This window comes from Urocitellus parryii, chromosome 10 (genome assembly GCF_045843805.1).
Source record: "Urocitellus parryii isolate mUroPar1 chromosome 10, mUroPar1.hap1, whole genome shotgun sequence".
Classification (NCBI taxonomy): domain Eukaryota; kingdom Metazoa; phylum Chordata; class Mammalia; order Rodentia; family Sciuridae; genus Urocitellus; species Urocitellus parryii.
The window spans coordinates 36,702,703-36,718,247 of record NC_135540.1 but is presented as its reverse complement, the minus strand read 5'-3'; the positions used below and the strand labels follow the sequence as shown (position 1 = coordinate 36,718,247).

Genomic DNA, 15,545 nt, shown 5'->3' with positions numbered 1-15,545 from the left:
AACCTAGGGCCTCACACATACTAGGTAAGTACTCTACCCCTGAGCCACAACTCCAGACCCTCCTTTGAATTATTAATAGAAGTCTGTAATAGGCAGGGCTTTGGATTCCTGTGAGTCTTTAAAAGTTTAAACATCATAGATAAATGGATATGAACCTCTCCTAAGGGATGACTTAGAAAATGAACTTCAGCAATCAAAAAATGTTAGGATAATCTTTAGCATAATGTCTGGGGGTGAGTGTTACATATTCATAACAGAGCTAAGCCTAGCGGCCAAAAAGAAACAAAATACTAGGTAAATGTTACACAGAAATGATTCAACTACAAGAAAGGAGCAGAGGGCGAGAGTGAGGGGAAAACAGAATATGAGATGGGGCTTATAAATCCAGCTCCAAGAAGCTAAAAGGGTATAACAATTCAAAAACTGACACTAAGAACACATTAGTAACTTAACTGGACAAAGGAAGAGGGATCCTGGAGAGGAAAAGGAGAGCTTACTAGACAGTTTCAGTATTTCTCACAATAGAAAAACAACAGATCTTATCTAAAAAAGTGAGGACTAGGGAATTAAATAATGAGAAATGCACACTAAAATTAAACTGAAATGTGATTTAACTCATCAAACTGAGAAAGATCTCAAAGCATTGATGGCAACACACGAAAGTAGCATTTCATATGCTGCTGCAGGAACATCAGCTGGTATAACTACAGAATCTGACAACACTTAACAGTTAAAAGAAAAGGACTAAACAGCACCTTACCTGGTGAATTTTTTTTTTTTTTAACAATTTAAGGGTAACCAAATAGCCCTTATTGATGAGGAAAAATTCCTTATAGAATTCCAGTTAATAAGTTTGGTAGAATTAATAAGATTAGAAATATGCCGTATTAAAAAATAATGGATGAAATTGTTAAATAAAATAATTTCCTATCTGTATAAAAGTTCAAAAGAGTAATGGGGAACATTAAAATGAAAGAATCATGTGGTAACCAAGTGACCCACTGATGATCCTCAGTATAAACGAGAGAGTCAACCAGAAATAGTGGAGCAAAGAATGGTAAGGTGAAAAGAAATTGGAATTTGCTTCAAAATATTTCATCAAAAAACCAAAACAAACAAACAAAAAATAGTAACAAATACAAAAACAACAAAAGTGACTGAAAGAAGAAAAATTGGCAAAATGTAGATAATTGCTGCATCTTGGTGATGGGGTTCCTTACATCATTATCTCTATTTAATGTGTGTGAAATTTTACAAAACAAAAAAGTAGGCCATAGGCTATGCTTTGGATGTGATTTGTTTGTGCCCGAAAGATTCACATGGTCTTCAAGTGTGTTGATTTGGGGGATTGGTAGAATCTTTAAGAGAGCGGCCCTAGTAGAAGATAATTTTTGTCACAGGGGCAACCCCTTCAGAAGGAATTAATGCTGGTCTCACAGAAGGAGTTAGTTCTTACGAGAGCAGATAGGCCACCGGACATAACTGGCTTTTTCAGTACATGGCCAGTTTCTTTTCTGCTGCTTTATCATGTTGTAATGCAGCAGGTATGTGTGTGTGAGTGTGTGTGAGTGTGTCTGTGTGTCTGGGTGCGCACTCACCCACAGCGAGGCTCAACCTTACCAGGAAGCCAGTTTTATGCTCTTAGATCTTCAGAACTATGAGTAAATAAGCTTATTTTCTTTATAAAATAGACTCTGGTATTTTGTTAGAGCAACAACAACAACGACGACGACCAAAAAAACAGCCTAATATAACATACATACCATCCTTTTAATTTCTGAATCAGCTTTCAATACTTTAATTTTGCATGGCAAATTAAAGATAAATGGAAAATCACTGAAAGGAATAGGACTGGGGGTGTCTGCAGGAACCTAAAAACAAAGGCATAAGAGTTTTAATAATTAAAAGAAAACAATCCATTGTTTCACTTTATTACCTTATTTCCCACTATGCTTTTAGAACCTGTTCTTAAGAACCCAAATTACCCCAAAACACTTTTTTTTTTTTAGTACCAGGGATTGAACTCAGGGGCACTCAACCACTGAACCATTTCCCCAGACCTATTTTATATTTTATTTAGAGACAGGGTCTCACTGAGTTGCCTAGTGCCTCGACATTGCTGAGACTGGCTTTGAACTAGTGATCCTCCTGACTCAGCTTCCCAAGCCACTGGGATTACAAGCATGCACCACCATATTCAGCTCCAAAAAACATTTCTAAGAAATTACATTTGTGAGTGAAAGATGTGTAAGTTTTTTAATGATTATCTAATTTAGTAAATTCAGCCTTGTATTGAGGAAATTTTAAAAGCTTGACTCATCAAAACAATATTACATAGCTTACTAAGATGTCCTCCTTTAAAGTATGAACATATTCATAAATGAACATGTTATGCTTACCAGGCTATTACATTCAGCAAACCATTTTCGTCTCTCTTCGTGAAAGTCCAACAGATCAAAGAGCTCGTTTATGTGGAAAGTATCTTCTGGTAGCTGACAGTTAGATTTGTTTTTCTCACTGCATGTGACCTGCAATTTCGTTTCCTATTAATAAATTACTGTATGATATACAGATATGTATGTATACTGAATACATTTGTAAACAATGAAGTAAAGTTCTTTAAAATTCCATTTTCTGACCTATAAGTTCTCCAATTTTCATGAAGAAGTATTGTCAAAAATATAACACATTGTATTAGTAATTAGGGAAACAAAAGTCAAAACTACACTGAGATTTCATCTCACTCCAGTCAGAATGGCAGCCATCAAGAATACAACAATAATAAATGCTGAAGGAGACATGAAGCAAAAGGAACACTTCTACACTATTGATGGGATTGTAAATTAGTACAACCGCTAAGGAAATCAATATGGAAGTTCCTCAAAAGACTAGGAGTGTAACCACCATATGACCCAGCTGTATGTCTCCTCACTATTTACCCTTCATGGAGAATTAAAGTCATCTTACTACAGTAAAACATGCATACCATGATGATAGCAACACAATTCACAATAGCCAAACTATGGAACCAGCCTAGGTGCCTGTCAATGGATGAGTGGACAAAGAAAATATGGTGTATGTACACACTTGAGTTGTATTCAGCTACAAAGAAGAATGAAATTATGTCATTTGCAGGAAAATGGATGGAACTTGAGAGCATTATATTAAGCAAAATAAGCCAAACTTGGAAAGCCAAGAGTTGTATGTTTTTTCTCATATGTAGAAGCTAGAGAGGAAAAAGGAAAAGAAAGGTGAGGGGGGATCTTATGAAAATTGAGGGTAACCCAGCAGAAAGAGTCCGGGGCCAGAGGTGGGGAAAGAGAGAGAAAAAGGGGAAATACTGGGGAATGATATTGGTTAAATTATATTGTCATATTGTGTACATGTACAAATATGTAACAATGAACCCCATCATTATGTAAGTGTAAAATGCACCAATAAAAAATAGAAAGTATATATAAATAAAAAATGAGAAAATATACATAACATGTTGTTAGTGGGATTGATAAAACTAATTTAGATTTAATTTAGGTTTTGGGTTTAGGTTTACTAGAAGTTGTTTTTAGAACAAAAGTACCATGAATTTGGCAAATTTAGCATTTTCTTGACTAAGTAATGAATATTAATTTGGTACACCATTATAGTTTTGATATGAAATGTCCCTGAAAGACTCATGTGTTGAAGGCTTGGTTCCCAATGCAGCAATGTCTAGAGGTGAGGCTTTTGGGAAGTGATTAGGTCATAAGGACTTTGATCTCATCAATGGATTAGTCCTACCAATAGGTTCATAATTGAATAGAGTATTGGGAGGTGGTGGAAACTGTAGGACGTGGGGTCTAGTTGGAGGAAGTAGGTCATGGTAGGCATGCCATGGAAGGGTATATCTTGTCCCTGGCCCTTTCTTCCCCAACCTTTCTACTTTCTGGCAGCCATGAGGTGAGCAGTTTTGTTCTACCCTTCCATCATGACATTCCACCTCGCCACAGGCCCAGAGCCATGGAGCCAGCCAATCATGTCTTGAATCTTCTGAAACTGTGAGCCAAAATAAATCTTTCCTCCTTTATGTGTTTTCCCCCACTCAGGTATTTTTGTCACAGTTACCAAAAGCTATCTAACATAGGAAATAAGTACCAATAGAGAATGACACAGATTATGTAACTTGTTTTTTCACTTTTGCAAGATTTCACAGCTAAGAATTTGCCTTGATTCTCAGAAGAATCTTTTGGATTTAGACTCTTGAGCAATATTGGAACTGTTAAAGACTATGGAGACTCTTAGAAATAGACTGTATTATGAGATGCATGAGCCCAGTCTTTAATATCTACATTCCTATCAGTGTTCTGGTCTTTTTGGCTAACAGCAGAATTGTCTGTTAAGTTCCATTTACAACATTCTAGGGCTCTGCTAGTTTACATCTCCAAACTTTCCCTCACTCTTCTGGCAAAACAGTTCCAAAAGCTTCTTATATACCCAAGGGGTTGTTATTGGTATATACATTCTTTTAGATGACCCTTACCTTATGTACTTCTTTCATCGTTCCCAGAAGAGCTTTAAAATTTAAATGACTCTGCTCCACTGTCACAAATATCATGGGAGAACACAGTTGAGAGGCAATAGGTGTTTTAAGCATCTGGACCAGTGTGTTCAGAGAAGATGCTTCTGACAATGCCCAACACTTTCCTGAGGGGTGTAAAAATCGACCATGAAAAATATGGTCTTCCTCTCAATTCCCAAATCCCTCAGTTTCTACTAGGGTTCTTTAATAGATAATATTTTCTATTACCAAGGGCATAACCCATAAAATATCTTTTCTAAGGATATTATCTACAAATGTGAGGGAAAAAGATCTTCTGATTAAGTATCATTAGAATTAGAAATTCAAACTCAGGATTTGAAGAAATTTGTTGGTGGTTCATATTTACATTGATTACATGATTTTCAAAGTGTCATTCTTGAAATCTAAAGAAGTACATAAGTGAATAAACACAAGTGTTTATCAAAGGTCATTTTTATATCAATTTTTTGTGGGGTGGTGCTGGGGATTGAACCCAGGATCTTGCATATATTAAGCACACACTCTACCACTGAGCCATATCCCCAGCCTTCAAGGTCATTTTTAATCTATAAAAAAATCAAATAGTATTATCTATGTTTTTAGATTTTATGAACCACATATGGAGATTTTTAAGATAGCCAATAACTATGTCTTAATATTACTGAGAGTGAAACCTGGATTTTGGTACCTTTCAAGGACAATTCTCAGAAAATTCTCAAATAGTAAAATAAATTACCAAGCTTATGTAATTAAAACAGTATTACACAGATGCATGTATATCAGATCAATACATCAGAGTAGAAATTCCAAAAAAGGACTCAAATACATAGAAGATTTTAGTTTATGATAAAAGTGGTACTGCATATTAGTGAGAATGAAACAGATCATTTAATAAATGCATAGGGACAATTGAAAACTGATCTAGGAAAAAAATGAACCAAGATAAACTCCATAACAATAAAAAAATTAAACATTAAAAATTAATTAAACATTAAAAATTAAATAATAAAAATTATAGTTAGGAAAGAATGAAATTCTGCCATTTGCAGCAACATGGATAGAGCTGGAGGACATTAAGCAATAAATCAGGCACAGAAAGACAAACACACCATTGCCACTTACATGTGGAAACTAAAAAGTTGATCTCATAGAAATAATGAATGGAACAGTGGTTACCAGAGCCCAGGAGGTGTGTGGGGGAGGGGTGATGGAGAAAGGATGGTTAACTGGTACAGAGGTACAGCTGGATGGGAGGAATAACTTCTAATGTTGTAAAGCACTAGAGGATAACTACAGTTGACAAAGAATAATTTAAAATGTTTCAGAATAGCTAGTAGAGAGAAATGGAATGATCCTAACACAAAGAAGGGATAACTGTCTGGGGTGATTAGTTACTCTGATCTGATCATTTATTGCACATTGTTTAACTACACTGATATGGCAACTGTGTTGGGCACAGACGCACAGGCCTACAATCTGAGCAACTCAGGGGCTGAGGCAGGAACATCACAAGTTTGAGGATAGCCTCAGCAACTTAGTGAGACCCTGCCTCAAAATGAAAAAATAAAAAGGACTGTGGATGTAGCTCAGTGGTAAAGTACCCCTAGGTTCAATCCCCACTACCAGAAATAAAAATAAAAAAAGAAATATCATACTGTATCTTATAAATTTGTACAATTATTTTGTGATACTTACGATAAAAATATATTTAAAGAAATAAGCCAGGCATGGTAGTGATGCCTGTAATACTAGCAGCTCGGGAGGCTGAGGCAGGAGGATCACAAATTCAAATTCAGCCTTAGCAAATGAATGAGGCCCTCAGTTAAGGAAGGTGACCCTGTCTCAAAATAAAAAAAATTAAAAAGGTACAGGGATGTGTCCCTGGGTTCAATCTCTACTACCAAAAAAATAAAAATTATAGTAGGAGTATGAAAATTTTTAAAAATTTCAGACTGAGGTAGGATTTTTGCAAAGCTAGAAAATCCTCAAGCCCAGAAATTATAAAAAGAAAATGTTGCTATAGCAGGCTACATGAAAATTAAAAAATAATTTACATAGCAAAAATACCATAAAGTAAAAGAAAAAAATATCTTAAGGGGAAAAAATACTTTCAATTAATTTTGTTAATAAAGAATTAATTGCCTTAATACCTGAAAGGCTTCTATGGTAAAAGAAAAATATTAATAAGTAATTAAGAAAAAAGGGGCTAAGAGGGAATAACCATTAGTTCACAGTATATGACACACAAATGGATCTGAGCTATAAGAAAACCAGCACAGTCTCATTCTTAATAAAAATTCAGATTTAAATTAAGAGATTTTTCTTTCAGAATGGCAAAGATCAAGTTTGATGACCCCTCTGAAAAATATGTGGTTGTTATTTGTTGATGAAGTTTGCATTGGTACATCATCTTGTCAAGCCTGCCTTGTTAACCAATCCCAAGGCTGCAATTTACATAAACAACAGTGAAAACAGTGGCCACTGAAAGGTGAGTGACATCATGGCCCTGACCTCTTCATGATGGATCTGAAAAATTTGATTTGAAAAATTTGAAAAATTTCTCAAAATAAACATGTATATACAATTTAATCCTGTATTTAACTTCCATAAAATTTTGCTGAATGTGTAAGTTTACATATTTAAAAAGAAATGCATGTTAGCACTGTTATAATTGCAAAAGAGTAGAAAAAACCATACATAATACATCTGCCAGAAGAATACTCTTCAGTCAGTCTTACTGTTTGGATGTGATTTGTCCCCCAGTAGTCCATGTGATGGAAGCTTGGGTTCCATTGTGGCAATGTTGAGGTGGTTGGATTTTTTAAAGATAGGGCCTAGTGAGAGGTCAGGGGGTGGGAGGGTTACCTTTGTTTTTTTTTTGTTTTTTTTTTTTTTTTTTTACCTCTTTTTTTTTTATTGTTGGTCATTCAAAACATTACATAGTTCCTCATACATCATATTTCACAGTTTGATTCAAATGAGTTATGAACTCCCAATTTTATCCCGTATACAGATTGCTGTATCACATCAGTTACCCTTCCATTGATTGACATATTGCCTTTCTAGTGTCTGATGTATTCTGCTGTCTGTATTATTCTCTACTATCCCCCCTCCCCTCCCCTCCCCTCCCCTTTTCTCTCTCTACCCCTTCTACTGTAAATCACTTCTTCCATTTGAATTATCTTGTCTTACCCCTCCTTTCCTCTTATATGTCATTTTGTATAACCCTGAGGATCGCCTTCCATTTCCATGCGATTCCCCTTCTCGTTTCCTTTCCCTCCCACCTCTCAACCCTGTTAATGAAAATCTTCGTCTCAAGCTCTTCGTCCCTACCCTGTCCTTGTTTCCTCCCCTTATATCAGAGGAGTCATTTGGTATTTGTTTTTTAAAGATTGACTAGCTTCACTTAGCATAATCTGCTCTAATGCCATCCATTTCCCTCCAAATTCTATGATTTTATCATTTTTAAATGCAGAGTAATACTCCATTGTGTATAAATGCCACATTTTTTTAATCCATTCATCTATTGAAGGGCATCTAGGCTGATTCCACAATCTTGCTATCGTGAATTGTGCTGCTATGAACATCGATGTAGCAGTGTCCCTGTAGCATGCTCTTATTAGGTCTTTAGGGAATAGACCGAGAAGGGGAATAGCTGGATCAAATGGTGGTTCCATTCCCAGCTTTCCAAGAAATCTCCATACTGCTTTCCAAATTGGCTGCACCAATTTGCAGTCCCACCAGCAATGAACAAGAGTGCCCTTTTCCCCACATCCTCTCCAGCACTTATTGTTGTTTGACTTCCTAATGGCTGCCAATCTTACTGGAGTGAGATGGTATCTTAGGGTAGTTTTGATTTGCATTTCTCTGACTGCTAGCGATGGTGAGCATTTTTTCATGTACTTATTGATTGATTGTATGTCCTCTTCTGAGAAGTGTCTGTTCAGGTCCTTTGCCCATTTATTGATTGGGTTACTTGTTGTCTTATTGTCTAATTTTTTGAGTTCTTTGTATATTCTGGTTATTAGGGCTCTATCTGAAGTGTGTGGAGTAAAGATTTGTTCCCAGGATGTAGGCTCCCTGTTTATCTCTCTTATTGTTTCTTTTGCTGAGAAAAAACTTTTTAGTTTGAGTAAGTCCCATTTGTTGATTCTAGTTGTTAACTCTTGCGCTATGGGTGTCCTATTGAGGAATTTGGAGCCTGCTCCCACAGTATGTAGATCATAACCAACTTTTTCTTCTATCAGATGCCGTGTCTCTGATTTAATATCAAGCTCCTTGATCCATTTTGAGTTAACTTTTGTGCAAGGCGAGAGATAGGGATTCAGATTCATTTTGATGCAAATGGATTTCCAGTTTTCCCAGCACCATTTGTTGAAGATGCTATCCTTCCTCCATTGCATGCTTTTAGCCCCTTTATCAAATATAAGATAGTTGTAGTTTTGTGGATTGGTTACTGTGTCCTCTATTCTATACCATTGGTCCACCCGCCTGTTTTGGTACCAGTACCATGCTGTTTTCGTTACTATTGCTCTGTAGTATAGTTTGAAGTCTGGTATCGCTATACCGCCTGATTCACACTTCCTGCTTAGTATTGTTTTTGCTATTCTGGGTCTTTTATTATTCCATATGAATTTCATGATTCTTTTATCTATTTCTACAAGAAATGCAGCTGGGATTTTGATTGGCATTGCATTGAACTTATAGAGAACTTTTGGTAATATCGCCATTTTGATGATGTTGGATCTGCCTATCCATGAGCAGGGTATATTTTTCCATCTTCTAAGGTCTTCTTCTATGTCTTTCTTTAGGGTTTTGTAATTTTCATTGTATAAATCTTTCACCTCTTTTGTTAGGTTGATTCCCAAGTATTTTATTTTTTGGGGGGATATTGTGAATGGAGTAGTTGTCCTCATTTCCGTTTCAGAGGATTTGTCGCTGATATACAGGAATGCCTTTGATTTATGCGTGTTGATTTTATATCCTGCCACTTTGCTGAATTCATTTATTAGCTCTAATAGCTTCTCTGTAGACCCTTTTGGGTCTGCTAGGTATAGAATCATATCATCTGCAAATAGTGATAATTTAAGTTCTTCTTTTCCAATTTTTATCCCTTTAATTTCTTTCGTCTGTCTAATTGCTCTTGCCAGTGTTTCGAGGACTATGTTGAACAGAAGTGGTGAGAGAGGGCATCCCTGTCTTGTACCAGATCTTAGAGGGAATGCCTTCAATTTTTCTCCATTCAGAATGATGCTGGCCTGTGGCTTATCATATATTGCTTTTACAATGTTGAGGTATGATCCTGTTATCCCTAATTTTTCTAGAGTTTTGAACATAAAGGGATGCTGTACTTTGTCGAATGCTTTTTCTGCGTCTATCGAGACTATCATATGGTTCTTATTTTTTAGTCTATTGATGTGGTGGATAACATTTATTGATTTCCGTATATTGAACCAGCCTTGCATCCCATGGATGAATCCTACTTGATCATGGTGTATAATTTTTTTGATATGTATTTGAATCCGGTTCGCCAGAATTTTATTGAGAATTTTTGCGTCAAGGTTCATTAGAGATATTGGTCTGTAGTTTTCTTTCTTTGAAGTGTCTTTGTCTGGTTTCGGAATCAGGGTGATGTTGGCCTCGTAGAATGAATTTGGAAGTTCTCCCTCTTTTTCTATTTCCTGAAATAGCTTGAAAAGTATTGGTGTTAGTTCCTCTTTAAAGGTTTTGTAAAACTCTGCTGTATACCCATCCGGTCCTGGGCTTTTCTTAGTTGGTAGTCTTTTGATGGTTTCTTCTATTTCTTCTATTGTTATTGGTCTGTTTAGGTTGTCTATATCCTCCTGGTTCAATCTGGGCAGATCGTAAGACTTAAGGAATTTATCTATGCCTTCACTATCTTCTATTTTATTGGAGTATAAGGCTTCAAAATAGTCTCTGATTATCTTCTGTATTTCTGAAGTGTCTGTTGTGATATTGCCTTTTTCATCCCGTATGCTAGTAATCTGGGTTCTCTCTCTTCTTCTCTTCGTTAGCATGGCTAAGGGTCTGTCAATTTTATTTATTTTTTCAAAGAACCAGCTTTTAGTTTTGTCAATTTTTTCAATTGTTTCTTTTGTTTCAATTTCATTAATTTCAGCTCTGATTTTGATTATTTCTTGCCTTCTACTTCTTTTGCTGTTGTTTTGCTCCTCTTTTTCTAGGATTTTGAGATGAAGTATGAGATCATTTATTTGTTGGTTTTTTCTTTTTTTGAGGAATGAACTCCAAGCAATGAATTTTCCTCTTAGGACTGCTTTCAATGTGTCCCATAGATTCCGATATGTTGTGTCCGTGTTTTCATTTAACTCTAGGAATTTTTTAATTTCCTCCTTGATGTCTTCAATAACCCATATGTCACTCAGCAACCTGTTGTTCATTCTCCAAGTGATGCTTGATTTTTCCTTTCTTCTTTTATCATTGATTTTCAGTTTCATTCCATTATGATCAGATAAGATGCATGGTATTATCTCTACCCCTTTATATTGTCTAAGAGTTGCCCTGTGACATAATATATGGTCTATTTTTGAGAAGGTTCCATGTGCTGCTGAAAAAAAAGTGTAACTACTTGATGTTGGGTGGTAAAGTCTATATATGTCAATTAAGTCTAGGTTATTAATTGTGTTGTTGAGTTCTATAGTTTCCTTGTTTAACTTTTGTTTGGAAGATCTGTCCAGTGGTGAGAGAGGTGTGTTGAAGTCTCCCATGATGATTGTATGGTGGTCTATCAGACTCTTGAACTTGAGAAGAGTTTGCTGGATGAACACCGCTGCACCATTATTTGGGGCATATATATTTATGATTGTTATGTCTTGTTGGTTTATGGTTCCCTTGAGCAGTATGAAGTGTCCTTCTTTATCCCTTTTGATTAGCTTTGGCTTGAAATCTATTTTATTAGATATGAGTATGGACACGCCTGCTTGTTTCCGCTGTCCATATGAGTGGTATGATTTTTCCCAACCTTTCACCTTCAGTCTATGGATATCTTTTTCTATCAGATGCGTCTCCTGTAGACAGCATATTGTTGGGTCTTGTTTTGTGATCCATTCTACTAGCCTGTGTCTCTTAATTGGTGAGTTTAAGCCATTGACATTTAGGGTTATTATTGAGATATGGTTTGTACTTCTATCCATATTTGTTTGTTAATGTTACTAAACCTGATTTGTTATCCTCTTTGACTACTTTCCCCCCTTTACTGTCCTACCTCCCATTGTTGGTTTTCAATGTTATTTTCCATTTCCTCTTCCTGCAATGTTTTGCCAAGGATTTTTTGAAGAGATGGTTTTCTAGCTGCGAATTCTTTTAACTTTTGTTTATCATGGAAGGTTTTAATTTCATCTTCTAACCTGAAGCTTAATTTTGCCGGATACACGATTCTTGGTTGGAACCCATTTTCTTTCAGTGTTTGAAATATGTTATTCCAGGATCTTCTAGCTTTCAGAGTCTGTGTTGAGAGATCAGCTGTTATCCTGATTGGTTTACCCCTAAATGTAATCTGCTTCCTTTCCCTTGTAGCTTTTAAAATTCTTTCCTTATTCTGTATGTTGGACATCTTCACTATAATGTGTCTAGGTGTGGATCTCTTATGGTTTTGTACATTCGGCGTCCTGTAGGCTTCTAGGATTTGGGATTCTGTCTCATTCTTCAAGTCTGGGAAGTTTTCTCGTATTATTTCATTGAATAGGCTGTGTATTCCTCTGGTTTGGAGCTCTGTGCCTTCCTGTATCCCAATGACTCTTAAATTTGGTCTTTTGATATTGTCCCATATTTCTTGGATGTTCTGTTCATGGTTTCTTAGCAGACTTGCTGAGCTGTCTATGTTCTTTTCCAGTTGAAATACTTTGTCTTCATTGTCTGATGTTCTCTCTTCTAAGTGATCTACTCTGCTGGTAGTATTCTCAATTGAGTTTTTAAGTTGGTTTATTTTTTCCTGCAATTCTAGTATTTCTATTTGTTTGTTTTTTATTTCCTCTATCTCCCTGTGAAATTGATCTTTTACTTCCTGGATTTGTTTGTCAATGTGATCTTTCATTATCTGATTTTGCTGTCTCATGTCTTCCTTGAGACTCCAGATCATCTGAAGCATGTATATCCTGATCTCTCTATCTGACATTCCATCTGTTGCACCTATTACCTCTTCTAAAGTTGAGTTGACCTGCATTGCCTGTGGTCCTTTCTTTCCTTGTCTTTTCATACTGCTGGCGTTTCTTTCTGCTTGGTGAAACTGTTGTGTTTTGAAATTTTCCCTCTATTTATTTATATTGCTCTTGTATAGTTGAATAATCACCCTTGCAGGGCATGTAGTGGCTGTGATCCTCCTCCAATTGGTGTGATCCGTCTACCACGCTGGGAGGCCCTAGGTCTGCTCTGCTGGTCGGTCAAAGGTCCGCCTACCCAGCAGGTACGAGGGGCACCTCTATCACTCCGCAGGTTGCTGGGCCTAACCTCCCGATGGGTCAAAGGTTCCCCTAGCTTGCAGGGGGCTGCTCCCGGAGCGAGAGCTAGGCCTCCCGGGGGAGCCCGGATGGTGGAGGCCGACTGCCGGTTCAGGCGGGGTGGGCCAAGCCGCACTGGGTGCCGGCGGCTTGCAAACGCGGCTGGTATCAGCAGGACTTAACTCCTGCACCCGCTGCGGGGGCACCTTTATCGCCGAGTAGCTGCGGTCGCGTGGTTGGGACCCGGGCGGGTGGGGCCGCTTCTCCCAGGGCGAGAGCTGGGCCTCCCGGGGGAGCCCGGATGGCGGAGGACTGCCGGTTCAGGCGGGGCGGGCCAAGCCGCTCCGGGATCCCGCGGGTTGCAAAGGTGGCTGGTGTCTGCAGGACTTAACTTCTGCACCCGCCGCCGGTTCGGGCGGGGCGGGCCAAGCCGCTCAGGGTTCCCGCGAGTTGCAAAGGTGGCTGGCGTCTGCAGGACTTAACTTCTGCACCCACCACGAGGGCACCTTTATTGCCGAGTAGCTGTGGCTGCCTGGTTAGGAACCGGGCGGGTGGGGCCGCTTTTCCCTGGGCGACAGCTAGGCCTCCCGGGGGAGCCCGTATGGTGGAGGACTGCCGGTTCGGGCGGGGCTGGCCAAGCCGCTCAGGGATCCCGCGGGTTGCAAAGGCGGTTGGCGTCTGCAGGATTTAACTTCTGCACCCGCCGCCGCTTGGGCAGGGCGGGCCAAGCCGCTCAGGGTTCCCGCGGGTTGCAAAGGCGGCTGGCGTCTGCAGGATTTAACTTCTGCACCCGCCGCCGCTTGGGCAGGGCGGGCCAAGCCGCTCAGGGTTCCCGCGGGTTGCAAAGGCGGCTGGCGTCTGCAGGATTTAACTTCTGCACCCGCCACGTGGGCACCTTTATTGCCGAGTAGCTGTGGCTGGCTGGTTAGGAACCGGGCGGGTGGGGCCGCTTTTCCCAGGGCGAGAGTTAGGCCTCCCGGGGGAGCCTGTATGTCGGAGGACTGCCGGTTCCGGCGGGGCGGGCCAAGCCACTCAGGGATCCCGCGGGTTGCAAAGGTGGCTGGCGTCTGCAGGACTTAACTTCTGCACCCACCAGGAGGGCACCTTTATCTCCAAGTAGCTGAGGCCACCTGGTTAGAAACTGGGCGGGTGGGGCCGCTTCTCACGGGGCGAAAGCTAGGCCTCCCGGGGGAGCCCGTATGGCGGAGGACTGCCGGTTCGGGCGGGGCGGGCCAAGCCGCCCAGGGATCCCGCGGGTTGCAAAGGTGGCTGGCGTCTGCAGGACTTAACTTCTGCACCCGCCGGTTCGGGCGGGGCGGGCTAAGCCGCTCAGGGTTCCCGCGGGTTGCAAAGGCGGCTGGCGTCTACAGGACTTAACTTCTGCACCCGCCACGTGGGCACCTTTATCGCTGAGTAGCTGTGGCTGCCAGGTTAGGAAGCGGGCGGGTGGGGCTGCTTCTCCCAGGGCGAGAGCTAGGCCTCCAGGGGGAGCCGCCTGCCGGAGCGGCTGATGGTTGGGGGACTAGACCTCTGTGCCCGCGTGGCCTTCCAAGATCCACTTCTCTGGGGCAACCTGTCACTTCGAGTAAACCTACCAGTTCACGGCAGCTCTCCTCTTAAGGAAGTTATGGTAGAAGTTCCTCCGTAGCTAGGCTGCAGCTGTTTCGATGAGTCTTTCATATCCCGTTAAAGTGGAGACGTTGGAGACGCTGCTTCCTCGCCGGCCGCCATGTTGGATCTCCGAGGGTTACCTTTGGAAGGTGTTAAGGTAGTTCTCATGTAACCCCAGGTAATTCTTGCAAGAGGGTTGGTATGAAAGCCTAGGCATGGTCCCTTCCAAACTTTGTGTATCAAGATGTGATCATTTGCTCTAATATGTGCTCCTGAAATTGCCATCTGCCATAACGTGAACAGCCAAGAGTGTTCTCATTAGAGCTCAGCTGATACCAGAATCCCATTCTTGAACCTTCAAAAGTATAATATAAATACATCTCTTTTCTTCATAAGTAGCCTGCCTCAGGTATTGTGTTATGATGAAAAGCTGTCTAATACAGCCAGCCAATAGAATGAAGCAATTCTATAGGCCCCATAATGGAATAATCTCTATGATGTACTGATAAGTAGGAAAAAGTAAGTTGCCAAAGAAGAATGGTTTCCTTCTCTTAAAAGAAGAGAGCAGGGTGTGGAGGCACATGCCTGTAATTTTGGTAATTCAGAAGGCTGAGGCAGAGTACTTCAAGTTGGAGACCAGCCTGAGCAGTTTAGCGAGATCCTGTCTCAAAACAAGAAGTAAAAGTTCTGGGGAGATAGTACAGTGATAACTAAAGTATAATGGGGGCTAAGTCCTTATTTAAAAAATAGTAACAATAAAGAATTTTTTATGTGTTTATATGCATAGAATATCTTTTGAAGTGTACATAAGAAACTAATCACCTTCTAGGAGGGGAACTAGGTGGCTTATATTTCAGTATACATAACCTTTGTACATTTTATGCTTGAGGCCTTCAACATCAGCT

General features: G+C 39.8%; 1 protein-coding gene across 1 annotated transcript in view; it reads right to left on the bottom strand.

Annotated features, from left to right (window-relative positions):
- The window catches only part of Herc6 (HECT and RLD domain containing E3 ubiquitin protein ligase family member 6), a 55,751-nt gene that overhangs the window by 15,212 nt on the left and 24,994 nt on the right, over window positions 1–15,545 (bottom strand). The window contains exons 13-15 of the mRNA XM_026405199.2: window positions 4,517–4,680; window positions 2,400–2,528; window positions 1,764–1,871 (exon numbers count right to left, since the gene is read on the bottom strand). Of these exons, the coding sequence (XP_026260984.2) occupies window positions 1,764–1,871; window positions 2,400–2,528; window positions 4,517–4,680 (401 nt within the window). The remainder of the gene's footprint in view (window positions 1–1,763; window positions 1,872–2,399; window positions 2,529–4,516; window positions 4,681–15,545) is intronic.